The sequence below is a fragment of the Anopheles gambiae genome, chromosome 2, assembly GCF_943734735.2.
Source record: "Anopheles gambiae chromosome 2, idAnoGambNW_F1_1, whole genome shotgun sequence".
NCBI lineage: Eukaryota > Metazoa > Arthropoda > Insecta > Diptera > Culicidae > Anopheles > Anopheles gambiae.
Genome location: NC_064601.1, coordinates 39,607,761 through 39,620,449, shown reverse-complemented (window position 1 = coordinate 39,620,449; position 12,689 = coordinate 39,607,761). Strand labels below are relative to the sequence as shown.

Sequence of the window (12,689 nt, the reverse complement as noted above, 5' to 3'; positions counted from 1 at the left end):
GTGCTTCTAACGGTTTAGTCCTGTGTCCTGAAAAATGTTCTGTCTTGTCTTTCTTCCGATTCTCTTCAAGTATAACTCATGCTTATAGTGTCTGTGATGCCCCTATTCCCCGTGCGTCCTTGTCTAAGGATCTTGGCGTCTTCTTTGACCCGAGTCTTTCTTTCAGAAGCACACGGACTATGTCATCAACAAGGCCAACAAAAGTCTTGGTTATATTTGTCGCATGTCCACTGAAATTCGTGATCCTTTTTGTCTTAAGTCCCTTTATTGTTGTTGGGTCCGTTCCGTACTAGAGTATGCCTGTGTCATCTGGTCTCCTGTCCAACTATCTCTGCTCCAAAGGATTGAGAGGATCCAGAGACGTTTTACAAGGATCGTATTTCGTAGGTCGCTGGGTCATCACTCTATTCCGCTTCCTTCGTATGACGATAGATGCACTCTATTAGGCCTTGCCAAGTTGGAGCACCGCCTCTCGGTCGCTCAGGCTTCTTTCGTCGCTGGCATATTGCTCAATACCATTGATACTCCTTCACTTTTGTCGCGCTTACATTTGTATGCACCTTGTCGCACCTTACGTTATCGTTTTCGTCTCCAGTTACCTATATGTCGTACACGTTTTGCTCGCAATGAGCCTTTTGTAAGAGCTATGTCGTCTTTTAATACTACTTCAGATCTGTTCGATTTCAACATATCCTATCCTGTCTACCGATCCCGTCTACCGATCGCTCCTTTTCCGTACCATAAACTCCTTCCTACTCCTTCGTGAATAATTGTATACTATAGTCAGTAAGCACTATTGCTGTAACCCAACGTGGCCGAGCAATTAATAAAATAAAAATAAAATAAAATAAATATGTCTGATTGCACGGTGACACAGCAGAACATTTCGTCCTTTGCAACGTTTGAGTGGGTTCTCAGTTTTAGCGTGATGATTTGTGTTTCATGTGAGTTTCTGTGAAATAGAGGTCTGCATGAAACGGCAGAATTTCCACAAAATCATTTATTTGAAGGCAGTTGGGCTTAGAGGTAGATTTTAGGTAAGATATTGCGACAAATTCCGACTAATCGCGGTACCTGTCTGGGATGCGACGCTGATCATGGAATAATGTTAAAAATGATAGCAGGTATGAATTCTCTTCCAGATTATTCTGACATGGTACGGTCGGGAATATGCATTTTGAGTAATTTGTCCAAGTTTGCTCGAACTTGCAATAGCCGAAAATAGTATTCTAAGAAGGTACCTTCGTTACTTGGCATCTTTTCGATCGAAACAGCCGTACGGTTATTAAGAGTGATGTAAATTCTTCGGAAATCATGCAATCAAAACTCATAACTTAAAAAAAATAGTGTGATGGAAAATTACAGCAAAATTATTCACATCGAACGTCTATTTTTGCGCGTATTATTAGAATATGTGCATTTTATTTTGCACCGTTGTTAATGCTTTTCTATTTGGGCTGAAATTTCACAAAACCATACTCGCTCTTCGATCAAAAACCATATGCTACGGTAAGAATGAAACGCAAATTCATACTCGATCAGCGACGTTACTCTACGGATGTACGTAAAAACACACGCAGCAGTAAAGCAAAACAAAAACTCGCTCATACGTAGAAAAACCATTTATTCACACATCCTTCCAGCCATTGCCCGTCCATTTGAGGGAAGAAAGCACGGCACAGCCACAATGGGACATCCAGCGTACACGTACAGAGGAGAAAAACAACACCCCGAACCCCCAGCTTCCCGGGTCAGTTTCCCTTTTCGTCAGCGGTTGGGAAGCTGATTGGTCGGAAATCGGTTTCCCGACTCGCGCGATAACGGTCCCCACTTTCTCGATGTGTGTCTTGTGAAAGTTGGGACAAAGAAAAACTTTTCCCTTCCAAATCACTTTTGCCACAGATACACCAACACAGACGGAGGAGGTGTTGGACAAAAAACAAAAAGCAGTAGCTAGCTAGTGAAGAAGAGAGAGAGAGAGAGAGAGAAAAAGCCACCTCAGTAGCTTAGACGTTCCTCGTATCTTGGATCTCGCTACCATCGGTTCGGTTGATTCGTTGGTCCGGGAAGTGACTGTTCAGCCCGGAACCCGGACCGGGGAAGTTATTCGGAAATCCGGTACCGTTTTGAAAAACAAAAGCCGCATGTATGTTTACGCGAGTAAGGATGCGGGCGGTGTTGGTGTTTTCCTTACTTAAAATCACAAGAATCCAAGGCCATTGAAGTTTGTGCAGGAAACGAGACAAAAAAAGTGTTTGTTTGGAGAAAGTTGCTACCAGCGCGGCAAAAGGCAACCATTTTACTCACACAATTGAGTGCGTTTGGGAGCAATTTTCGAAATAGTTTTCTATTTGTGTTGTGAATAATAAAAAACAAACAAAAATGGATCAAGTGAAGTATTTTGTCAAATATTGTGCTACAATTTGATGCTGATGAAGAAACACAGAATAATCTGTTTATGTATCGTATGTTGTCTAATGAAAAAGCACTTCCTTTCATTTCTTAGTAGAACATTTCGCCATGTACACTGTGCGTGCTTTTCAAAATGCTCGCTCTTTACAACATGGAGGCGGTAGCAAAGTGAGCAACTTTATCACGCTTTGCGCTTCATCTAAGCGGTCGCTGATGTACGATGCATGCACAGTCTGATGCACACCGCCAGCAAATGCGTTCACCCATGCCGGAAGGCATAATAAAACGCCTTCCGCGTCCCGGGAGCACGTTAACGAGCCGGCTGCACCGTTGAATGTCAAAATAAACGTATAAATCATTCGATGGCGCTTAATATTTCCTTATTGCTGCCAGCTCATGTAATAATAAATTTTTAATAAATTTATATGCACGCCTGTGTACGCTTGCTTAGGTGGTGTGGTGTGGAGCAAACCACCGTAAACTACCCACACTCCCCTGCGGCAACGATGGCAACCAGTTTTTCCAGTGCAGCGCACTGTAGCAGCAACGTTTTTACACAACCACACACCAGCAACGCCCGTTCACCCGGCAAGGAGTGAGCCCCAATGGTTGATTGATGAGTGCCGGAAACGGAGTGAAAATGATTTACTGCGACAGGATGGAATTTCAATATAAAAAACGACCCCCAGGCCGATGAGCACGTTCTAGCCGGTGCTCTTTGCGTACTAAGTTTTGTTTGCCGACGTGATTGCTGTCACATTCAATTTCGTTTCGAGGGTTGATTTCTTTAATGGGATTTAGCAGCCACACCCCTTTCGCGCCGGGCGTTTAGCTTTTTCGTGAAATTGAACAAAACGTACCGGAAAAGGAAAGCTCTTTATAGATGTACAAATATTTTTTCGCTCCGGCTTTCCGCGGTAGGGTCGCTCAAGAAATCGTGAACGGCATGGCATGGTTGTGCCAACCGAACCGACGCTCATAAAACAGCGAATGAAGTGGCGATACATGTTTGCGTTATCCGCAGGAAACGTCGGCAGGAAGCGTGGAAGCTTCCGCACACATGCTCGTGCCGTTGGCTGAAACGGCAATGGCAGCAAGTTTCCATCGTCACTACTCATAAATCTCATCGTTATGCCACCTCATCATATCGTCCAAAGCGTGGCCAGCTTGGATGGTGTTCGCTCCTTCCCTCGTTTCTTTCCCTTCCGCACTGGGAGGATATCTTTATCCCTTGTTATTCCTTCATTGGATAGTGGAACCAACCTTTAGTAAGTAGCATGCTCGGGGTATAATAACGGCACTAGTGTTGTAGTAATGGGAAAAAATGCTACAAAAACTGAGCAAGGATGGAAACGAAGGGCCAAAAAATAACAAGAAATGAAACGGAAGGAAAAGAAAATGGTTACGTGAGCGAAACTGTGCTGAAAATATGTTTCCTTTGAAGGAGGGGACTTGAACCGGCAAAGAAAGCAGAAGTAGAAGAAGAGAGAAAGAAAAAACAACAACAAAATACTGTATCCTGTTTGTGGAAGGGCTTTTTTCCAAGCCGCGTTTTTCATTCGGCTGAAGATTGATATTTTTCCGTTTACGGGTTCGTTTTTCGCTCCGCTCAAGCGCTGACCAGTTATTTCACATTCCATTTCCTTCCTGCCCCGCGGGCTGGAAGCGAGGAGCCCATGGGGGGTGTCGAGTGGAGTGGTTAGAGAAAAGTGGTTGACCATTGACGCTACCGAACCCGAACGCTAAAAGGCGAAGGTATATGATAAGCGTCACTAGTGACCGGGCTGTTTGCCGATGTTTCGGTCGTTCCGGGGGTTACAGTCTGGCGAGATGCTGGCACCGTGGGTGTAAAATCGTGGGTCATAAATTATCGAAAATTTAATAAAATTAAAAAGAAGTGAATTATGGTTTACTGTGCAACCGGCGAACGGTAACTTGCCGGAAATAGTGGCGTGGAATGGGTTGCTGTTGTTACGAGGGAAGTGTTGTTGTGTGTTGTTTCTCGCATGGAAGAATTCTTTTCCAGTTTCTTCGATGGTAAAAACAAGCCATAAATAAATTGATTTTGTGATCTGAGACAAGGAGTGGGTTTTGCTGTATTTTATAATTGTGTGAGTAAGAAACAATCTGGAACAACTAAGCTTAAAATTAAGCTAAAATTAAGTATCTAAGAGATACTTTAATTCATACCAAAATACTATTTAAAGGATCTGATTTGAATGATTCAATTATTTCACGATAATTCAAATATGTGGGTTTGCGTTCGTGTGCAAGGAAACATTACAAACACCTTAACCAATAATGATAAACATCGGATACACAATAAATTGTCTCTTTGTTATTAATTATCATACCTGCCAATCACAGTCGTTCCCGTACTATCGTAGGCGTATGTTGCGTTAATCAAGGTGAAACTCAAAGCCTTTTGTCTTCCATTATCATCTTCAAACAATGACTTTCATCAGAAAAGCCTTACAGTTAGTTGTTGTGAGCTTTAATGGGCGAGTGTAATGCGAATATGTTTGTTGCCTAATATTAGGGCATTCATTGGCTGTGCTGCTGCAATTGAGCGTTCGATTAAGGTTCTACAAATTCAAATTGATTGTTTTATGAGAATTTGAACAGTAGTTTAGCGATTGCGTTGTAGTAAACATCTAATTATGTTTGGACTGTACATTGGAATTACGTATTCGCTAATTTCTAATCATTCATCGCTCATCACGTCGGCAGAAAAGGCAATATTTGTATCGAAAATTCATTGCCGTTGCATAAATTTAGGTTGTTTTATTTTGTTTATTTTTTTTTCTATTTCACCGAGCTAATCAACCGTCGTCATGAATGATGAATTATTTCCACGTGTTTCCATTCCGGCAGGGAGGTACCGGGCGCCTCCATGCCACGAGCAGAACCAACACCAGCCCCACCACAAACCGCACCGAATCAATCGGTTTGATCAATTTCACGCGCGGATCGAAATTCATTTTTAATCTCATTTGTCAATATTTACTCGTCTGTTGATGATCAGAGCAGCGTCTATTTTGCTTTACGCGAGAAGTTTCGCTTGAACATTCGCCCCCTCAGAAGCGGTACCGCTTTAGGAAGGGAGGTGCGGGTTGTGTGTGTATGTACGTACGTTAAAGCTGGCAGCAGTGAAACGTCGACAAGCTCCCGAGACCAACGACTAAACCTCTGAGACAAAAGAAAAAAAAATGAATATACAAAAAATCCTCTTCGTACAGAAGGAAAGCAGAGAGAGAGAGAGAGAGAGAGAGAGAGAGAGAGAGAGAGAGAGAGAGAGAGAGAGCATGACACAAGCTACGAAAACAGATCCGTCGACGTGATGCATTGAAATCAATCGACTCATCTTCATCTTTTCCAACTTGGGAAAGCACACGGTTTAATGCAAATAAAAGAGAAATCCTATTATCATCCATTGCTTCTCCCCGTCGATTCTAGCCAACAGGGAAACGGCACGCAAGAGCCGCGTCTTTTCCGTGCGCTATTGCTGTTTTCTTTCTCGGTTTGTGTGTTCCGTACGGCGAGCACAGTCTGCTCCATGGACTGTTGTGGGGCAAACCGTCTGTGCACGGAACGCGGTATCGTAAGCGAGCGCAAAACTAACCTTGTCCGGTTTGTGGCTGGTCATGCTTTGGCTACGGTACCGTGACTCTGCCGTCGCCTGCGCCTGTCAATATGCAAACGAGCGTTCGCCCGCCGAGCGCCGGGGCCGTTGTGGGAAGGTAAAACTAATACGACGAGAAGAAAAATGTAAACAACCACGGGGGTAAAAAGTGAGCTACAGCATCCAGAAGGGCAGTGTAGCAGAGAAATCTGACGCCCGTGTACAGTGTACAGTGTAGCTTTAGTGGCATATGGTACGAACGACAAGCGGTGCCTTTATTGACCACGTGTGCTTGACAGAACTATTGAAGGTTCTCCATCGTTATTGGATCGTTTTGCGATGTCGACAATATGCATATGATAATTTTTTGGGTTTGAAGAGTTACGGAGCTTGCCTTTGTTGAAGGTTTTCGGAAGAAACAAACCCAAATGGGAACCTTTTGGGGACTTTAAACTCCCCAGTTGGACGGGTTTTATTCTCCTGAAGGTTTGGTTTATTCATAGAAAATCAACTAGTAGCTCCTATATTAAAATATAGTTTTTTTCCCAACATGATGTGTGTGCCAGTGGGTTGATTTTGTATTTCAATTTCACTGATACCATTCCCCAAGGCGATATGTTCTAACGTCCTATTGCTTCACTATGCTATGCAACGCCAATTGAACGATTTGTCGTATGTGCCACCTGGGTACAGTCATGCAGAAAAGCGGGACCATTAAAAGGAAATCAAAATAATTTTATGAATTTCCAATAACGTGCCCATACTCGTCGCTTCTCTTTCTATCGTTCTATTCCTCTGCATAATGGAATCAATTTCAAGCGAAACGTATCTTTGCCAGGAGCTGGAGAAGACGATGCCTTGCTGCTTCTGCTACATCCATAGTATGGTTTAAAGTTATGATGCACGTATCTCGATTTGTTCTGTCGCTTCTCTTTATTGCCTTGATTCGAAGCACTTCGGGAGCAGTGCCAGGAACCTATCGGCTCTGTGTATTGCCTGTGCAGTTGCCATTCCCGTGCCTAACCTGACCGAAAACTGATACTTTCGTTCGAAAATGACGACAATGGATTTTTGATTTCACCCTTCTCGGCGCAGCATACCGTTCGATCGTATTCGTATTCGAGTACTTAAACACACACACACACACACATAGACAAGCAGCTGGAGTAACGGGGTTCTCGAGCCGAAATATATGAGTCACATTTCGTGGAAGATATAAGATTTTCCAGCAGCTTTCCTTTACGACGGGACGTCCTTTTGATGGTGGAATCCACCACCATCCAATGCTGCCTGAAATGAAGGACCAATTTTCCTTTGGCTTGAGATTTTATTCCTGTCGACTGACAGGGGGTTGTCTTTTTTTTTTCTTCTTCTCTGCCTCTTATACTGGAAACAGTGCCGGGAAAGCTGTGCCACAGCAGTGGCTTTGCTTTTATGCCTCTTTTAGAGGTTTGATGTTTTCCCCGCATCCTTGTTGTTGCTCCCTCTCCATGGAAAGCGTCCCTCCCACTAGCACGGTGTTCGCAATATGCAATCAAGAAGCACCACTTACTTTCGCACGAGAGTTTGATCTTTCGAAAAGGATCTTTCTGGCCGTCGTCCCGGTTTCCTTCCGCTGCGTGATCAATTGATTTGCATACTTTACGACGTTGATAGAGCTATTGACAGGCTGCTGGTATGTGTTTGCGTGCTTTTTTTGTAGCTCCATCCGTTTTTCTGAACCCGTTCATGTGTCCAGCATATTTTCCGCCGGTCTAGATTGAGTATTAAAATGTTCTACTTCATACCTTTTGCAAGCGGTGGCAAAGCGAAAGGGCTGACGGCAGCGGCCACCCGTTAGCTTACACCGTCTACAGCTATAATCGATTGACCGATTTTACGACCGAAAGTTGCGCGTGAATGGCGGTCGCTTTGCCTCGACTCAAGCGACTCTCGCTGCTACCTATTGGCGCTGCTGTGTCCCAGATATACTTATATATATCTTCCTAGTGCAGTTCATACGATTTCGCTACCGGTCTCGTGTGTAAGCACGTGCCCACAATGAACAACCCTTTTTATGGGTCACTTTTTGTGACCGTTTCGTTTATGGTCGTACACGCTACTTTAGCTTGTGGCGTTGCCGGCCAAACCACTCCACCTAAACCCTTACAGTGAGATTCGAAGCAATTGTGCCGCGGCGGACCGTGTGGGCTTATCGCTGCGTTAACTTTTCGTAAGACGCACACTCTTATTTACCCTTGTCACTTTTGGGATAGTAGTTCTTTTTTTTATCCGTTGTTGTGGTTGTTGTTGTAGTGTAAGCAACGTGTAGAAAACGAAATCGTGAAGGAGCTTTTTGTATTAAATTTTCAACCTCAATTCGTTTGCTTGCTGAGTATGGAGCAATGAAGTGGTGAATTGAATTTAAGTGTCAATTACTAGAGTCTCTAGGGATCGTAATGGATTTTGGAAGAAAAAGTGTTCGCGGGGTTCAATTGAGCCATGGCGTTGATCGAAATCAGTTGTTTTTTTTTTCGTTTGGAATAAGAATAATATTATTCTAATGATGTTTATTCATTGCGTCAAGATAACTGAATTTTCGTTGTAAAAACTGTTTTTATTCAATTTAAAATGGATGTTAATCAACATTTCTGTCTTTGATAGTATGAGCTAGAAAATATACATTTTAGCATGTCACTGGAAGCATATTCGTCATCGAGGTTTTATGTTCCATATGCAACTGACAGTTGCCTTCTGTAACATAACATTTCAATAGTGATGCCTTCTAAAATTGTGATGTTTTGGTTATTATATTCTGTGGGAGAACGTTAAATAACACTACTATGGGGGCGTCCATAAATTACGTAACGCTCAAAGGGGGGGGGGGGGAGGGGGTTCCCTGTAGCGTTACGGTTTGTTACATAGGGGAGAGGGGGGGTTCACATTCTGTTACGTAACGTAATACAATCCTATCACTGGTCACTGACAAATGATCGCCCACCTGGGTAAGTTTTGCACTTTTATTTCTTTATATCTTTTGATAGGGAATACGAACTTGACATTTATAAAATACCAAAACAGAGGTTTGACAGAAAATTGCAATGAAAAAATCCACCGTGTAATACAGGTTTAAGAGCCGTGTGTCTCAGGTAAAGACTGTAGTTTTCAATCTTACAATTGAAGCCAATCTGGCAAGATGTCTAAAAATGCTCAACATATATATTATGCGTTTCTTTAATTATAAATTTTTTATCTAACTTTCCTTTCATTAATTAAACATTAATTTTAATCAAACATTCTCATGACATTAATTAAAACAACTCTGCATACTTTATAAAAGCAATCAAATAAAAAAATATAAACCCATATTTTTTTGTATTTGTTGATGCAAAACCAAATTAAGGGGGGGGGGTGTTCGATCATGCGTTACGTAATTTTGGAAGGGGGGTCTCCTCCAACGTTACGTTTTGTTACGATAGGGGGGGATGGGGTCGAAAAATCCCTATTTCAGCGTTACGTAATTTATGGACGGCCCCTATTAAATAGTAAAACAATAATTCGATCTGTTTTAAATCTTTTTTTGGCATCATATGTGCATTTCAACATACAATTTCAATACCACAGGAGCTGATCAAGCATGCAACAAATCGGGGTTTTTTTTATATTTCTATACGGACATCTTTTAAGCTATAAACCTAAGTGAGTTTGGCGCGTAATTTTACGTGGAGTCATGGTGGCATTTTAGCCTTCAAATGTCAAAATCTGGTTTAAAAAGCTGTTTTTCTTATTTAAACAGTATGCGGTCGCCTTTTTTTCTTTAACAAGTATAAACATTATGGAAAACATATTGCAGTTTATTTTTAAATAACTTCTTTCACCTTCCACCTTCTATTGCGAATGATACAAACAATTACATAAGCCGTAACCTCTTATTCGTAGTAAAACTTTTGAACGTTTTTTACATTAAGTTTGTTAGTATTCCTGTTCAAATAAATCCCACTTGAGATAAGACTTTGCCACTCACCAAGAAGGAGAACTGCTTTGTTGATCGTCGTTGAAGTTTTTTTTCTTACAGTAACAGAACGAGCTAGGAAAAAGTGACGTATAATATTCGATTGATTTGAACGATATTGACCAGCACATTCAAAGCTTCTCCACATCAGTTCTGGTCGTCTAGTCGTTCCCCTTTTTTTTGTCCATGTGGGCACATGTTTCCGGCTGCAATAAAATCAGTATAAATATTGAAAAAGTTTTCCACGTCACTTGTGTACCGGGTGCTTCTGGCCACTGGCAGGGCAACAGCATGACGGTTTCGTCCCAAACATGGTATGTTCGATGTATAAGATTTGAGTGGTTCGTTGGACCACTCGTCGGAACGTCGGATTGGGATTCGTTGATTGAACGTGTACATCATTTGTTACGGCCGCTCGAATGTCCATCCGATGCGACAAGTTTTCTAACCGTTCACGTTCTGTGTGTATGTGAGAATGTTGTAGAAGACACACGTCGCGCCATACCTCTCCGTATTACTAATCCTTTGGTTTTTTCTCTCTTATTTACAGGAATTTTAGTCTGCATTGTCCGGCACACCGGGCCGCACCGGGGAACGATGTTACCCCGATGGAAAGTGTTCGTGTTGTTCGTTACGATTGGCCTGCTGGTTGTACCATGTAAGTAATTAATTGTCTCACTGTTCTTTTCCCGCTCTGACTGCGTCTTATGCAATTACATCATTTTCGACCGTCAAGATGACGCACCAAGACATTCTGCTATCCTTTACCCACCACCTCACCAGCTGCAAGCATCTAAACGATGTATTAGGTAAAGAAGGGCAAAAAAGGGGGCCCTTTTTGGCCTACTCCACTCATGACCAGTGAGCAGTCGGTCGACAGTCAAGTGTCAAGTGTAACAAACCGCCACGTGGCGGTTGAAGCTGATTGTCGTACCGTCAGTTGCCATGGTTGTTGGAAGAGAGCACAGTGTGGAGTATTGTTGTTGATGTGTGTGTGTGTTGGCAAATAAAGTGACAGGTTTATTATTGCCATTGTTGCATATTGTGTGCCTCCCTGCCCGTCCCTTCGGTGACACAACCGGGGGCGACGTTGCGTATGTTTCCGGGGGCTTAACATTTCGTTGACAAGTGGTGTCGAGCTTGTGGACGACGAGAGACAGATCAATCTTGCCGGTGCCGGTGGTGCTGGTACACTTCCCGAAAACTCGACTCTGCCACAAGTAGCCACCGGAGTAGCGTCGGTGCTTTGGTCGTACACCGGAACTGGCGGCGTTGGCAAGTGTGGTACGGCTCTTGTGGTATGATTGCGGTTGGCAGCCTGCCCTGCCCGGTGTTAGTGCTAGTGTTTATTTGTTATGCTTTACGGAAGTCAAACGTCAGTTAGACATGGTAAGGTGATGTTGGTGGAGCTCGGGAAAATGGGAAGTTATTTCGTTGTGGTTTCATTGTACACAAACACACACACACACACAAACACGCGCCCGCATGTGTCGGGAAGGGCTACACAAGCCCAAAGGGGAAGAGTGGAAACTCCTTTCTGCCTGCCTGGGAAGAAGCTGGAACCCGCTGTAGGACTGCGTCGTGATTGGTCTCTCCCCGGCAGCCAGGAAAAAGGTGCATGTCATTCTCTCGTTTTCTGAATTATTTACTTTGGCTTCGCACCAACCGCCTCCCACCTTCCAAACAGTGGGTGGATGGCGCTTTTGATCGTTTGATTCGTTTCTTTCGCTCCACGGGCGTCGTTGGGCCACCCTGCGCACTGATCGTATGTCAACGTTGTACTGTTTGGACGCCCCGGAATACAAACTGTTGTTGTCCCGCAAATCTGTCAGACGTCGCTTTGGGAGGGGCTTGGGAAGGGCCGTGGCATACCGTTAGCAGCGTGAGCATGATGAGCTGTTTATTGTTGTTTACCCAGGGTTACCTGGGCCTTTCACAATGAACTAAAGCTATTGCGTACTTTTGGGAAAGCTGGTTTTTTATAGTCACCCTCTCTTTCAAGTTGTTCAAAGCTGGATGGAAAATTGAGGTATACACAATGTGATTAGCTGAAGTGATTTTTCGGTTTCTTCATTTTTTGGTATAATAAAGATTGTATGTGGGTGATTTAAGGGCGCGGAAGGGTCTGTTTAGCCTACAGACTTTATGCGCTGATTTGTATACGAAAAATCGAAGCCAAAGTCTGAAATACGTGCCTTGGCTATAATAAAGTTTCCTTGTAGATTTCTGTATGACTTGCTTGACCTTTTATACTTAGGATATGGCAATTCGCTAGGAAGAATTACCTTAAGTAAATTACTGTAGAAATTACCCATGGTAAATGTATGTAAATCTGAACTATAGGGTTGAAACTACGGCATACATTAAACCTGCGAGAGCTTCATTTTTGTTACTTTAATTAACTTTACGTAACATTTACAGTTCAGACAACAATGCAAGATTGGATTGTAGTCTACATATCATTGCAGATTCATAAAACAATATAAAACTAGCTTCTTCTTCATTTTTATGCGTAAGAACCTAAGCGACCATGCCCGGCCTTTAATGGCTTCTTATTATTATAAAGCGCTATGCGAACGGATGTTTCCAGCAATTGCTACGTGAGGTCGCCGTGCGAAAGAGGATCGATACCATCTCGCCTTTTAGCAGCCGGCACGTGATTCG

At 43.0% G+C, this 12,689-nt stretch overlaps 1 protein-coding gene across 10 annotated transcripts in view; it reads left to right on the top strand.

Moving 5' to 3' along the window:
- LOC1274243 (cadherin-87A) overlaps nt 1–12,689 on the top strand; it is a 147,038-nt gene that overhangs the window by 71,448 nt on the left and 62,901 nt on the right. For all 10 annotated transcript variants that reach the window (XM_061644860.1, XM_061644854.1, XM_061644853.1 and 7 more), the window contains one exon: nt 10,576–10,683. In XM_061644860.1, coding sequence (XP_061500844.1) covers nt 10,623–10,683 — 61 coding nt within the window. In that variant the 5' untranslated portion in view covers nt 10,576–10,622. The remainder of the gene's footprint in view (nt 1–10,575; nt 10,684–12,689) is intronic.